This window comes from Pseudorca crassidens, chromosome 19 (assembly GCF_039906515.1).
Source record: "Pseudorca crassidens isolate mPseCra1 chromosome 19, mPseCra1.hap1, whole genome shotgun sequence".
Lineage (NCBI taxonomy): Eukaryota > Metazoa > Chordata > Mammalia > Artiodactyla > Delphinidae > Pseudorca > Pseudorca crassidens.
In genome coordinates, this window is record NC_090314.1 from 13,763,623 (window position 1) to 13,788,286 (window position 24,664).

The following is a 24,664-nucleotide window of genomic DNA, read 5'->3' on the forward strand; positions in this document are numbered from 1 at the left end:
CAATTATCCCATAAGATTGTGTTTGACAAAGCACACATGTGGCCTAAGCTCAGCCAGTTAGATAATTGATCTCAGGTCTTTTCATTTGTGTGAGTGACTTCAGTATTTGGAGATGAGGATCATGGACCAGTTTGGCCCTTCCGAGAGACATTGCCATGCTTCTGGCTTCTTGGTCTTTTAGAACAGGTTTTGTCAACCAGGACACTCTTCTGAACCACAGAACACAGAAAATGATTGAGTGACAATTTCCCCCATCTTTCCAAAAGCCTTTGCCTTTCCTCTTTCTTCCTGCCTGGACCCAGACTCTAGACCTAGACCATGGGGATGGTGGAGCTACACTAGGATGGTATGGTAAGGAGCCTGTGCTTTGAGGACTTTTCAGCCTGTTGTATTAGCCCTGGACTGTATATCTTTATTTTTTAAATGGAATTATAATTTACATACAATATTTGTTTCAGGTGTACAACATAGTGATTCAATATTTTTATGTTTTATGAAATGATCACCATAAGTCTGGCTACCATATGTCAACATACAGAGTTGTTACAATATTATTGACTATATTCCCTATGCTGTGCATTACATCCCAGTGAATTATTTATTTATTTATTTGGCTGCGTTGGGTCTTCGTTGCTGCACGCGGGCTTTCTCTAGTTGCGGCGAGTGGGGGCTACTTTTCGTTGCGGTGCGCGGGCTTCTCATTGCAGTGGCTTCTCTTGTTGCGGAGCACAGGCTCTAGGCGCGCAGGCTTCAGTAGTTGTGGCTCGCAGGCTCTAGAGCGTAGGCTCAGTAGTTGTGGCGCACGGGCTTAGTTGCTCCGCGGCATGTGGGATCTTCCCGGACCAAGGCTCGAACCCGTGTCCCCTGCATTGGCAGGCAGATTCTTAACCACTGCGCTACCAGGGAAACCCCTGAATTATTTATTTATAGCTGGAAAGTTGTACCTCTTAAACCCCTTCACCTATTTTGTCCATTCCCCCACTCTCCTCCTCTCTGGCAATCACCCATTTATTCTCTGTATTTATGAGTCTGTTTCTGTTTTGTTTGTCTGTTTTGTTTTTTTAGATTCCACATATAAGTGGAATCATGTAGTATTTGTTTTCTCTGTCTGACTTATTTCACTTAGCGTAATACCCTCTAGGTCCATCCATGTTGTCGCAAGTGGCAAGATTTCATTCTTTGTTATGGCTGAATAATATTCCATTGTATATATTTATACCACATCTTCTTAAACCAGTTGTCTGTTGATGGGCACTTGGGTTTTTTCTATGTCTTGGCTATTGTAAGTAATGCTGCAGTGAATGTAGGGGTGCATGTATCTTTCGGAATTAGTGCTTTTGTTTTCCTCTGGTAAATACCCAGAAGTGGAATTGCTGGATCATATGGTAGTTCTATTTTTAGTTTTTTAGTTTCAGTTGGGGATGAAGAAAAGCTTCTGGAGATGGATGCATAACAATGTAAGTGTACTTGCTGCCACTGAATTATACATTTTAAAATGGTTAAAATGGTAAATTTTGTGTTGTGTATATTTTACCACAATAAAAAATGCAAAAAAAGTACAAGTCAAAAAAATTAAAAGTTTAAGGTTAAAAATGTCTCCCTTGCACCTTCCCGATGTGTTTTGGGTAGACAGCATGCAGCTGGAAAAAGTGTGCCTAAGTGGTGGCGGGGGGAGGGGAAATGTGCGTGTCTGACAAACGCCTGTTTCCATTCCCCCATTGCTCTTACACCCTGAGATCCTCTTCCTCACTCACTCACTAGGCTGCTTTTGCTTTCTCTGGAGTTGAAATGAGGGAGGGAGAGGGAGGAGGAAAGGGGCGGTCTTATTCTGACTAGTGCTGTGTGACCTGCCACACAATCTCCCCGGGTCTGGCATGTGTATAAAGCTGACTGTTCATCTAGCAGGGCTCTTTTGTAAGTTCTTCCCAACCCTCTAGCCCACACCATTACCTGGGTCTGTCACCCATAGGTCTCATCCTTGGTCTGGACTGGCAGCTGACCTCTCCTAGGCCCACGGGCAGGCCTAGGCTTCAGCTTCTTGCTGCTAAGTCTCAGCTGCCCTCCTGGTGGCGCCCTTGGACAGGTTTTATTATCGCTCTATGCAGGTCTTCGCTCTCCAATGGCTCACATCTGGTCCAAGGGAAACAGTCACACATACTTTCCTTCCTACAGATTTTAGGGGAACCAGTTTCCAGTGCAGCAAACTGTCTTCACTTTGCTATCAAAACCAGTGGTAGAACTAACACAACATTGTAAAGCAATTATACTCCAATAAAGATGTTAAAAAACAAACAAACAAAAACCAGTGGTAGCCAGCAAGTCTGTCATGCATTCTATTTTAAAAATCGGATGAATTGAGGTATAATTTACTTAAAGTAAAATTCACCGATTTTAACTATATACCACCGTTGACCAACACCACAATCAGCATAAAGAACATTTCCCTCGACTAAAAAGATTCATTGTGCCCTTTGCCTCACCTCTCACCTCTGGCCTTTAGCAACCACCAATCTGATTTCTATCCTTATATATTTGCCTTCACCAAAGGAATCATGTTTTGAGGATTTACAGATTATAAATGGAATCATACAACAAATAATCACTCAGATTTGGTTTCTTTCTCTTAACATTAATGTTGAGAAACATTCATATTGTTGCATGTATTACTAGATTTTTTTTTTTTGCTGAGTAGTGTTCATTGTATCTATATACTACAATTTGTTTATTCACCCACTGATGGAGTTGTTTCCAAATTTTTATCGTTACGAATATAGCTACTATAAACATTTGTGTACAAGTCTTTGTGTGAATACATATTTTTATTCCTCTTAAGTAAATATCTAAGAGTGGGATTTCTGGTTCATATGGTAAGTATATGGTTAACTTGATTTAAAAAAAAAAAAAAAAAACTACCAAATTACTTTCCAGAGTGACTGCACCATTTTGCATTCCCACCAGCAATGGATGAAAGCTCCAGTTGCTCTATATTCTTGACAACACTTAGTATCGTCAGTTTTAAAAAATTTTAGCCACTCCAGGGTATGTGTATGTGGGTTTGTTGGGTTTTTTTTTCTAATGTGTCAGTACTTTTAATGTTGTGTACACCAAATTATAGTAAATAGATGACTATAAACAAGAAGAAGTCCCTCTGTTTTCATGAATAGCACACTGCGTTACAGGAAATTGAGTTTATATTCCACCAAGTGTGGTTCTCCCATTAGTTCACTTTGTGATGTGTCATTAAAAATATCTTCAAATCCAATAGGCTCGTCATTATTCCTCAAATATCCAGTGAAAGGTTTGAGCTTGGAAGAAATGGAAGATGCAGCACATGCTGCATTGCTTTGAATTCCATTTGTAAATTTAGTGGAGCAAATAGACCCCAGAGTTTCTCAGTGTAGAAAAATTCATTTTGTCTTGGTTGAGCTGGAAATTTTATTTCTGACAGTTTAAGAGGATGACTGGGAAAACGTTCATTTTTCACACAAGAAAAAAACCTTTTCACAGAAGATCATGGCTTTCAAAATGTCCACTTGCTGAAAGTTCAGTAACTGGAATACTGTCCTTTAGCTGAGATCCAAGCCCAAGTCGCCCTGCACACAGCCTCTCAGCACCATTACTGTCAGCCGGCCCTGCTGCTCACTTCCATTTCATGTGGTTTTAATTTGCATTTCCCTAGGGTCTAATAATGCTGAACATCATTTTATTTGCTTATTTTCCATTCATATATCTTCTTTGGTGAAGTGTCTGTTGACATCTTTTGCCCATTAAAAAAAGTAAGCTGTTTTTATTGAGTTTTAAGAATTCCTTGTACATTCTAGATACAGGTCCTTTACTGGATAAATGTATTTTGCAAATATGGCTTGCCTTTTCATTTTTCTTAATGATATCTTTTGAAGATCAGAATTTTTTATTTTTGATAAAGTTCTATTTATCATTTTGCTTTTGTTTCCTATCTAAGTAGTACTTGCCAAGGGGGTGGCCTGGTGGTTAGGATTCCGGGCTTTCACTGCTGTGTCCCAGGTTCAATCCCTGGTTGGGGAACTGGGATCCTGCAAGCCGTGCAGCACGACCAAAAAAAAAAAAAAGGATCACAAAGATTTTTGTCCTATGTTTTTTTCTAGAAGTGTTATAGTCTTAGCTCTTATAATTAGGTCTATGATTAATTTTGAATTAATATGGGGGTATGGTGTGAGGTACAGATCAAGGTTCATTTTATTTTTGCATATAGGTATCCAGTTATTCCAGCACCATTTGTAGCAAAGACAATCCCTTTCACACTTTCCAGCCTTTGTTGAAAATCAATTTGCTACGGACTCGGACTCGGGTCCTTGGACTCTTTAATCAATAGAAATTGAAAAGAGGCCAGATGAGAAATTCAGGCTTCGTCAGGAGGGAGCGAAAGCAAGCAACAGGTGCCCTTGCTTACTCCTGGAGGAGCCGCGAGCTGGCTCCTTAAATTGGATAACAATAGGGGTGGGTCCATGGGTTGGGCAGGAGGTGTAGCTTAGGTGGTCCACCAACCCCTTTGTGGTGCTGTATGCAGGGATCATGCGTAGTACCCTGCTTTTCTCCCAGCACCTCAGAAGTGGCAGTTGGTTTGTGGCCTCTTTGTATCTGATTGTTCATAATTTGCCCCAACTGCACATGCATGAACTTATTTTTAGTCCCTTATAGTTTCTTTGTATTCAGTTGCTCCAGGAGAGGAGGTGAGATTTGTCCAGCTGCAAGTGCAAGCACTCCAGTAAAGGGTCCCAGGTCCCATGTCCCAGCCTTGACTCTGTGTGTGTGAGCCTATCTATGGACTTTCTATTCTGTGCCATTGATGTCTCTGTACCCTTATACTGAGCTATCTTGATAACGGTAGCTCTCAAAATTGGGTAGTTTGAGTCCTCTAATATATTTCTTCTTTTTAAAACATTTTTTGGCTAAATTTTAGAATTATCTCATCAATTTTCAAGAAAGAAAACATGCAGGAATTTTGACTGGGATAGTTATACTCTACAGATCCATTTGGGGTGAATCAACAATAATACTGTCTTATGATTCATCAACTTGGTATATCTCTCTGTTTATTTAGAACTTCTTTAATTTATCTCAGCAATATTTTGTAATTTTCTATGTTTGGTATATATTTTGTTAAATATATTCTTAAGTGTTTTGAGTTTTCCTCTATTGTGTATGGTATTGCATTGTCTGCTATTGTAAATACTATGTAAATGATATTTTAAAAATTCAATGTCCCACTAATGTCTCACTAATATAAAGAAATACAGTTGCGTTTTGTATATTAACCTTGATCCTTTGATCCTGAGACCTTGCTAAATTCATTTAGTTGTTACAGTAGTATTTTGGTAGATTGCTTAAGATTTTCTACCTGGACAATCATGTTTTGTGAACAAAGACTTTTACTTCTTCTTATCCAATCTGTATGCCTTTTCTTTCCCTTGCCTTATTGCACTGGCTAAGACTTCCAGTACAGTTTTGAATAGAAGAGGTGAGACAGATATCTGAAATTGGGGGAGGAAAAAAATCAGATATCCTGATTTTTTTCTCCCCTAATCTTAGGGGAAAAGCATTCAGCCTTTTATATTAAAGTATAATGTTAGTTATAGGCTTATCTTGACTGTCCTCTGTAAGGCTGAGGAAGTTCCTTTCTGTTCCTAGTTTGCTGAGGTGGTTTTTTTCCCCCTAAATCATTAGTGGATGTTGCATATTGTCAAATGCTCTTTCTGCGTCTTTTGAGAGAATGCTGTAGTTCTTATTTGCACTGTTAATTTGGATTATATTGATTAATTTTCAAATGTTAAACCAAGCTTGCACTCCTGGGATAAACCCCTTATGGTCATGATGCCTTATTTTGTTATGTATTACTGAATTTGATTTGCTAAAATCCTGTTAAGGATTTTGTATCTATGTGCATAAGGGATATTGTTCTGTAGTTTTGTTGTAATGTTCTTAGCTGGTTTTGGTATCAGGAAAAACCAGGCCAGGAGCTGGCCTCATAGAGTGAGTTGGGAAGTATTTCCTTCTCTACAGATTTCTGGAAGAGTCTGCACAATTTTTAGTATTTCTTTCTTAACTGTTTGGTAGAATTCATCTGTGAAGTCATTTGTGCCTTGAGTTTTTTGTTTCTGTTTTTTTTTGGAAAGGTTAGCTATTCTTTTTGAGTGAACTTTGATAGCATGTGTCTTTCAAAGAAGGTATACAATTTATACAAGTTTATTGGCATGAAGTATTTCATAATATTCCCTTATTATCCTTTTGATGTCTGTAGGATCTGTAGAAATGTCCTCTTTTCATTCCTGATAATGTGTCTTCCCTCCTTTTCCTTTTTCCTGATCAATCTGCCTATATTCCCTCACCTGCACCCCATTTTATAGATAATTTCAAAGAATCAGCTTTTGAATTCATTTCTGACATAACTGACTTTATTGTTGTTCTGTTTTCTACTTAAATTCTGCTTGTTATATTATTTTCTTCTTATTTCACACTTTACTTGTTCCCATTTATCGTCCTTTTGTGACTTCTTTGGATCAATCAAATATTTCTTATGATTCCATTTTATCCCTTTTGTTAGTTTATTGGCTATAGCTTCCTGTTACTGGTTGGCTTCAGGCTTATAGGTTACGGTCATGTTATACCATCTCATGTATAACATAAAAACCTTACAATAGTACATCCAAATCCGTGAACTGGAGCAATTGTAGAGTTCACCTAATTTTTCCCCATCTTTCAGAGATCACTGTCCTTTGTTGCCTGAAATCAAGTGTCTTGAAAATTGTTATTTCATATATTTTGTCTGTTCTTAGATTGTTTCAGTAAGAGGGTAAATCCAATCCTCATTATTCCATCTTGGTTAGAAGTCGAATCTTTTCGGCAACTTTTAAGATTCTCTTTTTATCATTGGTATTAGCAATCTGATTGCGATGTGCCTTGGTGTGGTTTTCTTTGTTTCTTTGCTTGGGTTTCATTGAGATTCTTGGATCTATGGGTTTATAGTCTTCATCTAATTTGGAAAATTTTAAGCCACGATTTCTTCAAATATTTGTTCTGGGGACTTCCCTGGTGGTCCAGTGGCTAAGACTCCGCACTCCCAATGCAGGGGGCCTGGGTTCAATCCCTGGTCAGGGAACTAGATCCCACATGCCGCAACTAAGAATTCACATACCACAACTAAAGATCCCACCTGCCACAACTAAAAGATCCCGCATGCCGCAACTAAGACCTGGCGCAGCCAAATAAATAAATAAACAAACAAATACTTGTTCTGTTCCCCCATTTTCTCCTCTTCTTCTGGGATTCCAATTTGTAATTGGAATATGTTAGATTGCTTGATATTGTCCTACAGCCCACCACGACTCTGCTGACTTCTTTTTCAGTGTCTTTTCTCGTAGTGCTTTATCTTGGGTAGCTTATATTGCAATTTCTTCAAGGAAACTGATCTTCTCTTCTGTAATATTTCATCTGCTCTTAAGCCCATCCAGTGTATATTTCATTTTGGATATTGTGTATTTAAGCTTTAGAAGTTCCATTTTATTCTCTTTTTTTTTTTTTTTTGCGGTACGCGGGCCTCTCACTGTTGTGGCCTCTCCCGTTGCAAGAGAACAGGTTTCGGACGCGCAGGCTCAGAGGCCATGGCTCACGGGCCCAGCCGCTCCGCGGCATGTGGGATCCTCCCGGACCGGGGCACAAACCCATGTCCCTGCCTCGGCAGGCGGACTCTCAACCACCGCGCCACAAGGGAAGCCCTGGTCTCTTTTAGATATCTTTTATTTCTGTCCCTATCATGGCCAGATTTTCCTTGATTATATTTTAAGATTTAAAATAGCTGTTTTAGCAGAAACTAACATACATTGTAAAGCAATTATACTCTCATAAAGCTGTTTTAAAAAATAAAAATAAATAAAATAAAATAGCTGTTTTAAAGTCTTTATCTATTAATTCCATAATCTCTGTCATCTCTGGGTCTGTTTCTTATTATTCGTTTTTCTCCTAGGTACGGGTCAGAATTTTCTGTTTCGTTACATATGTCTTGTAATTTTCTAATGGGTGCTGACTATTGTGGATTTTATCTTGTTGAATCTTACGTGCTGTGTTTTGTTGTATTCCTTTAAAGAGTGCTGGGTGTTGTTCTGGCATACGGTTAACTCACCTGTGACTCAGGTTGTCCTTTCAGGCTTCTTTTTATACTTTGTTATGGCAGGAAGCCTTTATTTTGGGACTAATTAGCCCTACTCCTAATGCATCATCCTTATTCCCCTCCCCACCAGCTTTACTGACGTATAGTTGACGAATTAAATTGTAATATATTTAAAGTGTACAACATTATTTGATATACATAGACATTGTGACAGGATTCCCGCAGTCAAGCGAATTAACACATCCATCACCGCACACAGTTACCTTTGTTGGGGGTGGGGGGGAAGCTTAAGGTCTGCTGAGAGAGTAACTATACAATAGTGTGTTATCGGCTGTAGTCACCATGCTGTGCATTAGATCCTCAGAACTCATCCATCTTACAACTGAAAGTTTGTACCCTTTTACCAACCTCTCCCCATTCCCCCCTCTCTCCAGCCCCTGGCAACCACCACTGTATTCTGTTTCAAGAGTTGGACTTTTTTTTTTTTAATGTGTAAGTGATATTATGCAGTACTTGTCTCTCTCTGTCTGGCTTATTTCACTTAGCTTAATGCCCTCCGGGTTCATCCATGAATCTGCAAATGACAGGATTTCCTTCCTTTCTTTTTTTTAAATAGATCTTTATTGGAGTGTCATTGCTTCACCCTGTGTTAATTTCTGTTGCACAACAAAGCGAATCAGCCACATGCGTACACATGTCCCCATATCCCCTCCCTCTTGAGCCTCCCTCCCATCCTCCCTATCCCACCCCTCGAGGTACTGAATAATATTCCATCGTGTGCGTGTGTACGCGCACATATGTGTGTGTGTAATTTTCTTCATCCATTCATCTGTCAGCAGACACCTAGGTTCTTTCTATATCTTTCCTATCGTGAATAATGCTGCAATGAACATGGGAGTACAGTTATCTCTTAGAGACAGTGCTTTCATTTCCTTTGGATGTGAATCTCCCAGAAGTGAGATTGCTGGATCATATAGTAGTTCTATTTTTGAGGAACCCCTGTACTGTTTTCCATAGTGACTGTACCAGTTTACATTCCCACCAACTGAGTGCTAGAATTCACTTTTCTCAACATCCTCATCAACATTGGTTATCTCATGTTTGTTTTTTTTTTTAATGGCTGCATTGGGTCTTTGCTGCTGCGTGCTGGGCTTTTCTCTAGTTGTGGCGAGCAGGGGCTACTCTTCGTTGCGGTGCGCAGGCTTCTCATTGCGGTGGCTTCTCTTGTTGTGGAGCATGGGCTTTAGGCGCGTGGGCTTCAGTAGTTGTGGCTCTTGGGCTCTAGAGAGCAGGCTTAGTAGTTGTGGCGCACGGGCTTAGTTGCTCCGTGGCATGTGGGATCTTCCTGGACCAGGGGTCGAACCCGTGTCCCCTGCATTGGCAGGCGGATTCTTAACCACTGCGCCACCAGCGAAGTCCCTCGTGTCTTTTTGATAATAAACATCCTAACAGGTGTGAAATGATATCTTATTGTGGTTTCGACTTGCATTTCTCTGATAATTAGTGATGTCAATCATCTTTTCATATTGGCCATTTGTATATCTTCTTTGGAAAAATATCTGTTCAGGTCCTTTGCCCATTTTATAATTGAGGTTTTTTTGCTCTTGCGTTGTATGCATTCCTTATCCTTTTTGGATATCAACCCCTTTGGATATGTGGTTTGCAAATATTTTCTCCCGTTCCATGGGTTGCCTTTTCGTTTTGTTGAAATGCATGACCCATCTGAAGACTCTACCCAATGCTTGGTATATTACGAGGCCTCTCCGTTCTGACTGGTGGAAACAGGGACTATTCCTACTCCTGTGTGAGCTGCAGAAATGTTTGGTCTACTCCTCTATGATGGTTCTTTCCCTTGCCTTGGGTAGTTTCCTCTCACACACAAGCACATCAGTTCTTAGCCCCAGTCCTCTGGGGATCCCAGTCCCCTAGCCTTAACCCAGGTGGAGGTCTGGGGCCCTGGGGGAAATGGCAGGGACCGGAGGGGAAATGGGGGGGTGGGACAGACACTAGGAAGCCCTGTGGAGGGTTGGAGAGACTGGGAGGATGGGTGAGGTTGAGGGACTGGGGGTCTGGGAAGGGATGGGGGAGCTGGGAGGAATTTGGAGGAATTGCGTGGTGATAGGACAGATGGGAAGGGAGGCAACCAGGGCTGGCCATCTTGATAAATCACAGCCCTTCCAAAAACAGACCCCTCTGGTCCCCCGCTCTGTGGCCACCTGCTGCAGCAGGCCCCATGCTCTGGCTGGGTCTGTGTGGTGGCAGCCGCTAGGAGCCTCCGCTGGCTGGACCTGGAGCTCCCTGGCTGCCAGGATGGGCCCTGCCCCCACCCTGTGATCAGCATGCTCTCATCCTGCTTGGGGTAGGAAATGAAAGGGAGCCTGGGGGACCCTGCCTTTCCTCCTCACTGGGTCTGGGGGTGGCTGGAGGTGGCATTAAAACTGTGTTTGTGTTTTACTCATATCTGGCCAACCAAGGGTCTCAGTGTGAGGGCCCTTCTGGCAAGTGGGAAATAATGGAAAATAAATAAAGATGCTCTGGTCCCACATGAGGAACTAGAAAATGAGTCTCTAAGCAGACGGACCAAACGGGGAGCGGGGGGTCCTGGAGGGACTCTGGGAAATGGGAGGAAGTTGGTGGGGTTCAGGCTGGGGGTATAAAAAGACTGAGTGTCTGGGAGGGTTAGGCAAGGACTAGGGGAGCTATGAAATAGAACTGGAGATGATTTGGGGATTTGAGTTGCTAGGGAGAGACTGGGAATGGAAGGAACTAAGGAGGTGAGAGGAGCTGAGATTCCAAAAGGGGTAATAGGGGACGTAGGAGGGAAGAGGTGAATTGGGAGAGCCTGGGAGAGGCCAGGAAGGCTGGGGGCTCACTGGAAGGATGTTAGGGCCTGGAAGAACCGTCAGTGACGTTCAGGGGCTGGGAGGCGCTAGAGGCTCTGGGAAGAAGAGAGAGGTGATATGAAGACGTGAGTGAGGCGTGGGAGGGATGACCGCAGGGGGCCGGGGAAAAAGTGGGGGCTACAGGGCAACACGGGCGGGGCTGAGAGACTCTCTTTCACCCAGAGGTTAAAACTGCCCGCTGTGATTAATAGATTTCTCAACTTCTCCTTGTAGAGCTACCAGGTTTGGCATTCCCCCTTCAGGGCTGAGTTAGGTACATGCCTCACTGCAATCCCCACCTTCACGCTGGCCCTGTTGAAATCCACCTTCCACGTGGCAGTAAAGGAGACCAGGTCCTCCCCTTACTTGACACCTTCCAGAGCTCCCTCCCCTGCACCACTGCCCTCAAGGCCACCCCTCATATGGACCCACCCCCTCACCGCTGCCTCCCTCTCTGTCCTCAAGCCTCTGCCCATCTTTCTGCTGTCCACCAGCCTCACCGTCCTCAAAGCATTTTAACGCTCCAGACTGGATCCAGGCTCGGGCTTCTTTGCTCCTGCTGCTGCTTCTGCCTGGAATGTTCTTTCCTATACAGGTCTTAGCCACCATCTCACTTTTCAGGTCTCAACACAAATTTCACCTTCTTTGAACAGGCCTTTTCAGACCCTCCTGGATAAAACAGCCCCCAGCTCACTACAGTCGCTCATGGACCACAGGGTTCATCTTCCTCATGGCACTGACCAGCGCCTGCTGTCACGTGACTGCACCATTTGAGTCCCTCCACTAGAATATAAGCCTCTGGAGGGCAGACTGCTGTCTTGTTCACTGCTGTATTCCCCACGCCTGGAGCCATACATAGAAGACAGTGAGGTTTCAATAAGTGACCATTGGTTGACTACTGATGGACACATGCGTTCACACTCATGTTCATAGCAACGTTATTCACAATAGCCACGGGGCAGAAGCAGCCCGTGTCCATGGATGGAGGATGGATAGACAAGATGTGGTACGTACATACAGTGGAATGTTATTTGGCCTTAAAAAGGAAGGAAATTCTGACATACACTGTCAGAATGTGGATGAACCTTGAGGACATTATGCTAAGTAAAATATGCCAGTCACAAAAAGACAAATACTGTACGATTCCACTTTCATAAGGTACTTAGAGCAATCAGGTTCTAAGACAGAAAATAGAACGGTGGTTTCCAGAGGCTAGAGGGAGGGGGACATGGGGATTTATTGTTTAACGGGTACAGAGTTTCGGTTTTGCAAGAGGAAAGAGTTTGAAGATGGATGGTGGTGGTGATTGCACGACAATGTGAATGTCCTTAACACCACTGAACTGTACACTTAGAAATGGTTAAGGTGGTAATTTTTTTTTTTTTTTTTTTTTTTTTTGGTACGCGGGCCTCTCACTGTTGCGGCCTCTCCCGTTGCGGAGCACAGGCTCTGGACGCGCAGGCTCAGCGGCCATGGCTCACGGGCCCAGCCGCTCCTCGGCACGCGGGATCTTCCCGGACCGGGGCACGAACCCGTGTCCCCTGCAGCGGCAGGCGGACTCTCAACCACTGCGCCACCAGGGAAGCCCCGAGGTGGTAAATTTTGTTATGTGTTTTGTACCACAGTAAAACAAGAACATGACTGACGCACTCATGACTGCTGAATCCTGTTAGCGGATTGTTCATTTCATCAGTATGAAATATCCACCTTAATCTTAATGCCTTTTGTTCCGAATTCTATGTCGTCTGACCTCACTATTGCCACAACAGCTTTCCTCTTTCTTTTGTTCTTGCCTGGGAAGGATATTTTTGTCCATCCTTCCTATGTCAGTATTTCCATATTATAGTTGCTTTTTAGCAACAAGTTTGCTCTTGTTAGTAGAATATGATTGGATTTTATCCATTCTGAAAGGCTTCGTTTTCTTAATAGGTAAATTTAAGTCACTTAAATGCATTGTGATGGGTATATTTGGACTTACTTTGACATCTTATTTTGTATCTTCTATTTACCATGTTTTTTTCCTTTTCTTTTTCTAATTTTAGTTTTTATTTCCATTAGTTATACATGCACATAAAGAATGAGGTCATTTCCTTCAATGTTTGTTTAGAAAAAGATGTTTGTTGGGTTACAGGGTTTTTCTTTGGCAATCACTTTCTTATTTCCTCTGGAGTTGATTTTTGAAATATTTACTCCTACACAGTAGAAATCTTTCATTTTATAAAGTCCACAATATTACTTTTTTCTTTTGTGGATCGGCTTTTTGTGTTGTGTATTAAAACTCAAAGCTCATGATCTACAGACCAAACCCAAGGTCATGTAGATTTTCTATGTTGATCTCTATCATTTTGATAGTTTCGCATTTTAAATGTCTGTTAATGAATTTGATTGAATTTGGTGTAAAAAATAAAGTAAAATATTTACTCCTGTATTTCTAGATGACATGTTTGTGTTACTACTTCCTGATTATTAAACTATCTTGCAGCCTCATCCTGTCCTCCATATTTTGCTCTGCCATACAATGGAATATCATTCAGCCATGAAAAGGAATGAAGGACCACAATACATGTTGCATGGTTGGACCTTGGAAACATGCCAAATGGAAGACGCCAGTCACGTAAGACCACGTGTTCTATGATTCCATGTATATGAAATATACAGAATGGGCAAATCCAGAGAGACAGAAAGTAGGTTCGTGGTGGAATTGGGGAATGGCTGCTAGTGGGTACAGGATTTCTGCTTGGAGTGATGAAAATGTTTTGGAACTAGATAGCGGTCATGGTTGCACACCTTTGTGGATATATGAAAAACCACTGACTTTACATCTGCAAAATTTACTTAATGGATGTAAACTATCTCAGTAAAAAAGCAATCTGCATCTCTATGATCCTTCTGAAGAAGACAAGAACCTTAGTGTCTTAGCTCAGAGTCCTACTGAAAGCAAAACTTGTGATAAGGACTCTTGCGTTAGAAGGTTGATCTGGGAATCACGGCAGGAAGCTGGAGAGAGAGACCGGGAGAGTGAGGGATGGAGAAAGCACCACTATGAGTGTGATACTGAGGTCTCTGCCGTGGGCAATTTGGGCTCAGTTCCAGTGGGGACCTTCTGAGGAGCCTGTAGAAAGCCTCTCAAAATTGTCCACATGAAGAGCTAGTGGGAGAAGCATTTAACCGTCAGCTCCCATGCCCCCTGGTTGAGGGCCACCTCTGGAGGCGTTAACTCCAGAAGCCCTGGAGCAAAAACTGAGCCTGTCATCCAGAGCCCCCCAGGAAGAGTTGGTTGCAGCTTTAGCTGAAATCAGAGGAGAGGCAGGGAGGATGTGAGTGAGGACGCCAGCAGCATCTGATACATGGAAATCTTTTTTTTTTTTAACTGAAGTATTGTTTATTTACAATGCTGTGTTAGTTTCAGGTGCACAGCAAAATGATTCAGTTGTGTATATATATAAATGTTCACATTAGTTTCCCTTATAGGTTATTACAAAATATTGAGTATGGTTCCCTGTGCTATATAGTAGGTCCTTGTTGGTTGTCTGTTTTACGTATAGTAGCATGTATATGTTAATCCCAACCTCCTAATTTATCCCTCCCCTACCTTTCCCCTTTGGTAACCATAAGTTTGCTTTCTGTGTCTGTGGGTCTATTTCTGTTTTGTAAATAAGTTCATTTGGGATACATGATACTCATGACTGCTCTCCATACTCTTCCCTTCCAGCTCCCATGTTCTTGTGATCTGAAATTTTAGGACCAGGAACTAAACATAATAACATTAATGATAATTATTTAGATTTGCCAATATATTTAGCTGATTTATTTGCTCACTCTTTCTTTTTTTTTTTTTTTTTTGCGGTGCGCGGGCCTCTCACTGTTGTGGCCTCTCCCGTCGCAGAGCACAGGCTCCGGACGTGCAGCCTCAGCGGCCATGGCTCACGGGCCCAGCCGCTCCGCGGCATGTGGGATCTTCCCGCACCGGGGCACGAACCCGTGTCCCCTGCATCGGCAGGCGGACTCTCAACCACTGTGCCACCAGGGAAGCCCTTCTCACTCTTTCTTATTCCAACCCACTGCTTCTTTCCAAGTTCGTTTTTCCATTTAAGTGATGTCTGAAAATGTACTTAATCTGCCATTACTCTTAAACGATAGTATTGCCGTGTTCACAACTCTAGGTACAGCTTTGTTGTCCTTTACTCCTTTGAAGATATTTTATCATCTTCTGGCTTCTAGTACTGTTGATGAAGACTCTGGTGTCATATTCTTATTCCTTGTTTTCTGGTACTAGGATTTTTTTTGTCTTGATCCTTGATGTTCTGAAGTTTTACTAAAATGTGAAACTAGTATAGATTTTTTTGTTTTTTGTTCACCGTGCTTAGGATGTGCTAAGAGTTTTCCCAGTCTAAGGATTTATGGATTTTTTTTTCATTTCTGGAAAGTCCTCAGCCATGACCTCTTTAGCAATTCTCTCCATCACTCTTTCTATATATCTGTTCCGGATACATCTGTTTCTATTCTCCTCGTGTCTCATTTTTTTCTTTCATATTTTCCATCTCTCGATCTCTTAGTCATATGTTCTTGGAGATTTCCTCAACTCGAAACTTCTAATTCATTATGTCTCTCTCCAGCTCTATTCAGTTAAGATATTCAGCTCACCTTTTCAGTTTTTTATTATCTGTAATTTTAATTTCCCATGTTTGCAATGGATTCTGTCATCTGTCCTACTCTTATTTCACGACCTCCTTTTGTTGTTTTGTGGTTGCGGTTTCTTTGAGGACCTTAAAGATACCTACTTTAAAGGCTTTTCAAATTGCTCTAAAACTTTGTTTTCTCAACTATCAGTTCTTCCATTTGCCAAGTTTGTTGGCTTCCTCAGTGCTCTGTGATCCTTGGTTGTGAGGTTATCTGGAGGTTCTGCAAAAGCCAAGGCCATCTGCTAGTGGCCTCAGCTTGGTTTGTATCTGGCTGGGCTCCAGACCAGGGTTTTCTCAGAAGTATCCACTGTGGGCCTCCAACCTCATGTGGATGACACATTTCTGGGACAGTCCCTTGAAGCCTAGTGGCTCTGCTGAGGGCCCAACCACAGGTATGTGGCTTAGGTTTTTGCCACGACCTTGAAGTGTGGACAGAGCTGCTCTGGTTTATCATCACAACTGGCACCACAGGTCCTGACACCAGCCAGGCTTAGGTCCCAGCCTGGCTTAGCATTTACACTGTGGCCCACACCCTACAAGTTCAGCCCTGCTCTCTTCCCAGCCCCTGGGGACTGCCAGCTTCAGCCCCTTCTCTCCCTGCAGCCTCCTGTCTTCTTTCTTTTACGGAGTAGTCTCCGTTTCTTGTCTACAGACACGTCCCCCTCATTAATTTTTAACAATCTCACGTCTACGTGTCTGGAGCAGAAGGAGATGGTTTCCACCGTCTTCAACCAGAAGCAATGGCGACTTCTCCACATGTCATACAGCTGCTATTAATGACATGTGCTTCCACAAGCAGATCTGTAGAAAGGCACACACCCAGAGCTATATGTTTTTCCTGTACTTGAATTAACAACTACTCACATCAAGATTGTTTGGACCTGCTGGTGACCAGGGTCTGGCTCAGCCTGGGGCAACAGGACAAAGGTGAAAGCAACATGTAATTTTTATTGAGAGTCAAGTTTGAAGCATGCATGCATATTTATTAATTTTATTAATTTTATGTAACAGATAGGTAGACAGACAGATAGATAGGGCACTTACTATGTGCCAGACATAGGGCGTTGGTTTGTAAGGGCCTTACAGACATGAACTAATTGAATGCTTCTTAACAATCCCAGAACACAGATACTATTTTTATAATCCCCATTTTACAGATAGGAAAACTGAGGTCCAAAGATGAGTGAGCCATGACTGAGATGCAGAGTCCTATGCTCTGAGCCACTCCCCTATGCTGTGTGTGTGTGTGACACCAGCTTGCACATGGGAGTGGGGGCTAGGAAGTCAAACTCTGGCTGTGGTATGACTTTCCACAACTAGGCGTGGAATGAGGAAGAGGGACAGAGGAGTGGCAGACTCAGGGATCTGGCCCACTGACACAGCCTCCCGCCCCAGACCAGCTCTGCCCACTTCTTCTCTGTCTGCTCATGTGGCCGTGGGGCTGACCTAGGTCTGGCTCAGACAACAGCAGCTGAGGGTACCAGGGAGGCCTAGCTGCAGCAGGGGCACTGGGTTCTGTTCTCTCCCATCCTCTCCCAGCCCAGTCCCAGCAACAGGAAAAATCTGTTCACTGCAGACCGAAGGGCTAACACACCACTCCATAGTTCCACTTCATGTCCAGGGAACAGAGATGGAAAAAGACACAGGAGTAAGGACTGAGGGGAGAACAAAAAATACAGAGAAACACAGAAATACGGAGAGTCTAGACAGAAAGGTGCAAAGACAGAAACAGACGCAGATGCTGGGAGACAGAGCAACGTATGTTTCAGACACCTGGAGGGTGTCTGAGATGGGAGCTGCTGGGAGATGGGGTGGGGATGAGTCAGAACTGATGTGTGTGGAGGGGTGGCAGTACAGGGAGCCGAGCCCCTGAGGCCCTGAGGGGCTTGGGGTCCTTGGGGATTCTGGAACAGAAGGGCCTAGAGCCAGGGGTTCCCGACCTACCGGTGCGGCCCTTCATCCGAGAGTGGGGCTGGGGCTGGAGTAGGTGTGTGGAAGCGTTTCCAGCCTCCTCCCTGGGCTGCTGACCTGGTGTCTGTGGAGCTGGGGACAAATGCCCTGCCTCTCAGTGTCCTCCTCAACAGCACCAGCTGGTCCAACCCCCCACCCCGGGCCAGTGTCAGGTTCCGGGCTGTTCCCTGGGGGGAACTTTGATCTGGAAAGAATGAGAGTGACCGAGCTGGCTGCTGCCCAGGGCCGAGCAGTGTCACTGAGACCTGGCCTGGGCTGTCCCTGTCACCTTCCTGCCCACTGGGACACCAGGCAGTCCCTCCAGGGCTCAGGAGACACAGAAGGGATCTTTCCTGCTTTCCTTCCCCGCTGGTTCTCTTCATCTCCATTTGCTGTTCAATCACTAGTTCCTGCGCTCACGCATCCAGTGCCCCTCGCCGTCACTCACTCATTCAACAGGTCTTGGCTGTGGAGCTGCGGGCTGGGCGATGGGGCAGAGGACTGAGGGAGGTGGGGCCCTGACCTTCCAGGAGCCCCAAACCGAGATCACTGCTCAAGAGAGACACAAGCCACACATTGGAGGAGGGAGCCAGGGCGGGAGAGGAGGGATGTATTCCAGTGGGCAGTGTGGGGCAGGGAGGAGAGACGGGGAGTGCTGCAGGCTTCCCAGAGGAGGTGGCATTTTAACTGGGCTCTGAAGGTCTAAAGAAGGAGTGGGGAGGTTGTCAGACAGGATGACAAGTGGAAAGGATGCTTCAGACAGCGGGACCAGTGCAGCCACAATGGCAGAAATGTGAGAGTTTGTGCATTTTGCTGGAAGGGCCTTGAATGGCACCCTAAGCCATTCATTTGTTGGCGGAGCAGATCCATGGGCCAGAGGGACCGTTTTGTTAGAGGAAAGAGACTCTGGGGGCTTCCAAGGGAGGCGACAGCCTGGTGGGCCCTCGTGTTGGCCTCCGCACTCCAGGCCTTCCCAAGGATGGCTCGTGCCCTTGTACACCTCCCTTATCCGCCCCAGCCCCAAGGAGTCTCCAGGACACTTCTGAGGAAGCCCAGCTTGTCTGTGGACTGCAAAGGACTCCAGAGGGGCCCTGGCCCGGGTCCTAGCCCAGCCTCCTGCCGTGGCCTGGCCTCCCCAGCCCCCCTGCTCACTCTGAGTGACATGGCCTTTTGCTGGGCTGAAAGCGGACCCTGCCCAGCCTGGGGAAGGCCCAGTGAGCTCTAGCCCTGGAGCTCTGGCTCCCCTTCTCCTGGAGGCCCCTGAGCCAGGCCCTATAAATAGCCCGGGCAGGGGGAGGGGGAGGGGAGCAGGCCAGGCAGGGCTGGAGGGGGCAGGCTTTGGGTGGGCAGGCGCGGAGGCGCGGGGAGAAGGGAGAAAAAGCCCAGAGTTCGAGCGAGGCCCCGTTCTGTCCCTGACAAAGACGGCTCGCCCCTCTGGGTCTCACGGTCCTCTGGGCCGGGGCAGCCAGGCTGGCAGAGCACAGAGCGCGCACAGGCAGGGACTGTTGTTCTAAGAGGTCAGGAGAGACCCCTCCTCCTTCCTGGGTGGCTTTTCAGAGGCACAAGGGGCAGGATATTAGCTGTGAGGGGCCCCAGGCTGGGCCTGTCCTGCCCCAGGGACCACTTCCCCAGTCCCCGGTGGCACAGGACAAGCTATGGTGAGGTGCCGGCTCTTCCAGCACCTCGTTTTCCCCTCTTGGCGCTGCAGATCCCAGGGTGGGGGCAGGGAGCTGGGGTGAGTCAGCGGAGACCTTTCCGGGCCCTGAGGGGGAGGCTCCTGGAAATGGAAAATGTGAGCCCACAGCCTTATCTGGGCTGGAAGCAGCTGTCTCCACCCCACACTCTCTGCAGCCCCTGCCTTTGCCGGAAGAGGCAGGCGTCTCCACCCAGGCTTGTGTGCTGTTTTTTCTTTTCTCTCTGTGTAGCCTGGCTTTCAACAGAGACCCGTGGGAGATGCTCCTCCGCTGGGACCAAGAGGGCACCGTGTTGGTCCGGGAGGGCGGGAAGCTCCACCCTTTTACCCCCTTCCCCCATCAAGACCACCCTTAGAATCTTCTATGCAAGTCTCTGCAGAGCACCCAGGATCCATACCTTCTAGAGACAGACTTCCAGGTCTGGTTAAAGAAGCAGCGAGAAATAGGGCACGTGACACGTGTGATCAAACTCACACGATATACACACAAACATCTGATATACGTGAGCATAGGTAGACACTCGACCTACACATACAGGCATGTGCGCATCCTGTGTTGACACATGTACCGCAAGCATGCATACATGTGTGTCTAGAAACACATTCACCACTTAGTAGCAAATGCATAAAAATCCCTCCTAGCACCACGGGTGCTGGAAAATGTGCCCACACCACATACACGTGCAGGTGAGTGTGCAGGTGAGTGTGCAGGTGAGCGTGCAGGTGAGTGTGCAGGTACTGTAGACTCTGTGCCTTCCACATCTTCCCTCTACACCAACACACCCACACAGGTGTTGTACACGCAAGCCTGATACGTGCACAGATGCATCCTCAGATACACGGGAGAAAGAGGAACATTACAAATTTGCACGTGTGTCCAGCAGCGTGTCCCTGGGATGGAGTTTAAAGGAGGGTTCGGTAGCGGGGAGTTGGAGTGACCCAGAGGGCAGAGGTCTCTTCTGTCCTCCCTCCCAGGGACCTCAGTTTCCAGGATCGGCCCCAGTGGCTCCGATTCAGGCAGGCAGAGCTGCGGGGCAGGGGGCAGAGCCTCTGTGCCCCTCTCCTGGGTCCTGGCTGGAGATGAGGCCCGGGGCCCCCAAGACTGGCCCACCCTGGGCTCCTGCACAGCCTGTACCACGCTCCTGCTTCCCTGCTTAGCACTCCCCTTGGCTCCTGAACCCAGCAACCCGTCAGGAAAAGATAAACGCAAGCCCTGTGTCCACACCCCTATGGGTCTCATAACAAGGCAATGGTTTCCAGGGCAGAGGCTGGATTTCAGGATTTGGGAGGAGGAGCCGGGGATGGTATGCTTGCCAGGAGGGAGGGGTCCAGTCCTGGAGTGTATTTCTCCGTTGGGTCCCTGTTAGCCTACTCCCTGTGGGTGCCTGCAGCTGGGGACCCTGAGGAGTGTGGTGCGGCTGCCTTCACACACCTTCCCAGTTACAAAGCCAGACTGCCAGGCCCATTAGCCCGTCCCAGCAGGCTGAGGGCTACATGGAGGCCATGGCAGGGCCAGTCAGGGTCTGACAGACAATGGGTCTGGCCTGCCCCATGACTTTGCAACCTGAGCCCTTCCTGGCAGAGGGGCTTGGAGGGGTGAGATGACCAGTGAGGTCGGCAGCTGCCTTTGACTCAGTGCAAAGGCTGATGTGACCTTGGAGACAGGCCCTGTGTAGTACCTGTGAGCCCCCTCTAATGCCTCCTCTCTGTGACCCATCTTACTGAGTCCATCCATCCACTAGTCCTGTTGGTTCCACTGGCTCTCCAATGAGTCCCCTTTCCCAGGCATTCAATCACACAGTGTTTATGGAGTACTTTCTAAAGCCAGTTGCCTCCCCAGTTGTGGGAATGGATGCACAGCAGAGACAGACCCTGCTCCCTGAGGATGCGCTCCGACACGTGCACGCAAGCGTATGTACGTACCTCACCCATGCACGGGGACCAGGGTGCAGAGGGTGAGGAGCGGTCCCAGGTAGGTGGGCCCAGGGCGGCAGAGGACTGCACCAGCCCACTTCTTAAGTCCTTTCCCCTCCCCGTAAGCCCTATGTGTGTTCTCAGAACGTCAGGAGTCTGGGGAGCGGATGGGACCTTCAGGGCTGAGGGCTGGAGGCGGGTGGGTATATGGAGAGGGGCTGGACTGGAGGTGGAGGAGGGGAAGTCATCAGTATGGGTGTGTGTGTGGGGGTGACACCACCCAGAAAGGGTCTGCGGCTGAAAGGGGGACAGGCCCAGCTCAGAGCCCCGGGGACCACAGTTAAGGGATGAATGAAAGCACAGTCACTCAGGAAGGTCACCGGGGAGGAGAAGCGGAGGAGGCAGGAGGGGAGGCAGGAGGGATGGTCCTCAGGGGCTCCTGCCAGAGGGCCATCAGGGTGGTTCTGGAGAGCTCCGAGGAGCCATTCCAGGGGATTGGAGCCTCTGGGCAACCTGGGAACAGGAGGCACTGCCCAGACTTGGCTGGATTGGACTGTTGCCTCCAAGGGGTGCTGGGAGTAGAGCCAGGGCCCTGGGTTCCAGTCCTGTCTTTGCATCCCTTGCTGTGTGACCTGGGGCCTGTCCCTGGCCCTCCTGGGGCCTCAGTTTCCCCACTTAGGTCCCTGGCTTCATGGTTTAGGCTTGCCTGGGATTTGATTTCAGGAGGTGAGTGGCAGGGGACACAGGAAGGCTCGTCCCGAATCTTGCCCCCAGCCCAGCACCAGAGCAGATCAAGGGACCAGCAGACAGTGGACGGGTCAGAACCAGGGGAGGGGGAGCTGGAAGGGCAGGTGCCAGAGACCCCAGGACTTGGCAGGAGGTCGTCCTTGCTAGCCTGCTGACATCAGGGCTGGTGAATGTGGAGGGAGGTCAGCTGGGTCCATCAGCCCTTACCTCCCCCCCGCCGCCCCGGTCTGGTACTGGGCAGGAGCTGAGCCGGGGGAGGGTGAGAGGAGGGGCCTTGAGGGGGCAGCAGAGAGGAGCCCCTGGGGCCTGGGATGAGCATCACCCTCTGAGCTGAACTGGCAGGGAGCCAGCCCTTGGGTGGCGCTGGTCTTCAGTGCCCCCCTCCCCGCCCCAGAATCGGCGCCTCCTCCCTCCCTTCTCCTCTCCCTGACCCCCTGCCCCTCTTCCTCCCACTCCTGGTTCATCTCTCCTCTCCTAGGCTCATCTCCAGTTACTGACTCAGTGGTCTTACTGCCGAGGGAGAGGGGCCAAGGGAGATGGTTTGCTTCTTGTACTGTCTGCCCAGAACCCACCGTGAGCCCCATCAGGAGAGGGGCCAAGGGAGATGGTTTGCTTCTTGTACTGTCTGCCCAGAACCCACCGTGAGCCCCATCTCTGCCCTTGACAGAGTTCCTACTGCAGCCGCAGATGGAGCCCTGCCCAGCCCCCGAGCAGCCCTACCCAGATGTTGTCACAGTGGATCAGGAGATAACCCAGCTGAGGTGGGAGAGTGTGGATGGATCCTGGGCAGCCAGGCTCTAGATTCTATCACCCATTAGGGGTCCCACTCTAGAGACCTGGCCAGCCTTCCTTCTCCTGGAGGCTGGGAGAGAAGGCTGGACCCCTGCCCCCCACCACCACCACCCTCACCTATGCTGCCGGTCCAGGCACAGGCCCAGATGCACATCCACTGTAGGGCCAGGGACCAAGCTGTCCAGCCCCTCCCAGACTTCCCCACCTGGTCCTTCCTCAGGTCCTGCAAAAGAAGAGGCTGGGCTTTTCTGCCTGAGAGCTGGGTCTCTGAACTCCAGGCTCCCGGGCTCAGACCTGGAGGGGCTCTGAGTGTTACTCGGGGCAGAAGCTGCAGCAGCAGCCTCTCTCCTAGTCTCTATCAAAGATTCTACCCCCAGAAAGAATGCAGGGAGCAATCTGGCTCACCCTGTCCACACAGCTACTTGGAACACACACACACACACACACACACACACACACAACATGAACGCCTTTTGGCACTTGACTTTCTCATGAAATAATTGCTGGAAGGCTCCTTGGATTAGGTAACCCAGCGTTCCTTCCTGTCCCCACGGTGGAGGGGGGAAAGGGGGAACCAGCGTTCAGCATCTGTTAGGCTGATCCAGTTCCTTTGGGGCAGAGCAGGCCAGTCCAGGAGGTCTGTGGCTGCAAACATCTTTGGAAGCCTAGTGTGATGGGAACAAGCCTTTCGGACCTCTCGTTCCCCAGTCATCTGGCTGTGCCTGCCAGCCACCGGGCCTCCTCCAGGTGGGCCATGCCTGGGAAGGAGAAGGCTAATCAGGAAAGATTTGTTTTGCACAAAGAAGGATGGGATGTTCCCATTTTTATTTTAAATCAATTTTACAATATATTTGGGAACGTACAGCATCTTTGCCCATCATCCTATCATTCTGAAGCAACAGCTGTTTTCACTCCTCCCTTTCTTGGGATGGTTGGGGGATGGGGGGTATGGAAGGGAGGAATATCTGGGTTCAGGCATGAAAGGAGTGTTGAGAGGGAGTCGAGGTGGGAGCCCCGGCCTGTGGATAGAGGCCAGGGACCAAGGCTCTGATGGAGGGAGGGGGTGATTAATTCCAAGGTCGCCGATCCTAGGATTTGGAGATTGGGCCCTAAGCATGCTCTCTCCTCTGTCTCTAACCTCTGTCACTCATGGATCCCCTAGCAGGGGCCCCTCAGTGAGCCCTGAGCCCCTATGACCACCAGCAATAAGGATGCAGAGATCTTGCTACACAGAGTGGGTCTGGGAGGGGAGAGCACATAATTGCAGAGTCAGGGAGGGACCTCACCACCTGTCTCCTCCCTTAGGTCTTATAACAGGTGCAAGAAATTCCAGGCAAAGATCCCACAGGTGAGTATGTGTTTGTGAGGGCCGTGTGCACGGCGCAGAGTGGGCAGTGACGGGCACAGGGTGAGGGTCGGGGTTCTGGGAATTACTGCTGTGGCTCTCAGGTCTCCCTGAGCAGTGAGGGGGTCCCTACCCCCAGTAGGACCTGGGCCCTGCGAGTGAGAGCCCCGATGGAACGCATAACCCACGTCCGCGGTCTCCGAGGTCAAGTCCACTTGGGGATCGAGGCCTTCTTCAGGTGGCCCGCAGCCCCTCCCCCAGGCCGCACGCCGCTCCTCCAGGGTCAAGGGGGGCTCGGCCTCCGCACTCCCTGTGCAGCTCCGCACCGCGGAAGAGGAGAGGCGGAGTGAGCTCTTCTCCTCCGGCGCCACCGGGGAACCCCTCCTCCCCCACTTCACTGCATCCCTCGGGTCGACTGGACAGGGGCTGTCACCCCGAGCCGCCTGGCCCCGCCCCCGCGGCCCCGCCCCCGCGCGGCGCCCAGTCCCCCGGCTCGCGGGGGCCCGCCCCGCCCCC

At 47.8% G+C, this 24,664-nt stretch overlaps 1 protein-coding gene, 1 long non-coding RNA gene and 1 pseudogene across 3 annotated transcripts in view; 2 read left to right on the forward strand and 1 right to left on the reverse strand.

Annotated features, from left to right (window-relative positions):
• SMTNL2 (smoothelin like 2) overlaps positions 1-24,664 on the forward strand; it is a 61,572-nt gene that overhangs the window by 16,666 nt on the left and 20,242 nt on the right. Inside the window, exons 1-2 of one of the 2 annotated variants that reach the window (XM_067716779.1) lie at positions 11,727-12,031; positions 13,508-13,639. In XM_067716779.1, coding sequence (XP_067572880.1) covers positions 11,927-12,031; positions 13,508-13,639 — 237 coding nt within the window. In that variant the 5' untranslated portion in view covers positions 11,727-11,926. Of the gene's footprint in view, positions 1-11,726; positions 12,032-13,507; positions 13,640-24,664 lie in introns of those variants that run through there. The other variant, XM_067716776.1, reaches the window with a different exon arrangement.
• LOC137212518 (proteasome maturation protein pseudogene) lies at positions 3,174-4,553 on the reverse strand (annotated as a pseudogene).
• Positions 19,013-24,591, forward strand: LOC137212832 (uncharacterized). The gene is made up of 4 exons (XR_010937643.1): positions 19,013-20,037; positions 20,074-22,772; positions 24,109-24,151; positions 24,288-24,591. It is a non-coding gene; the product is annotated as an uncharacterized lncRNA (long non-coding RNA).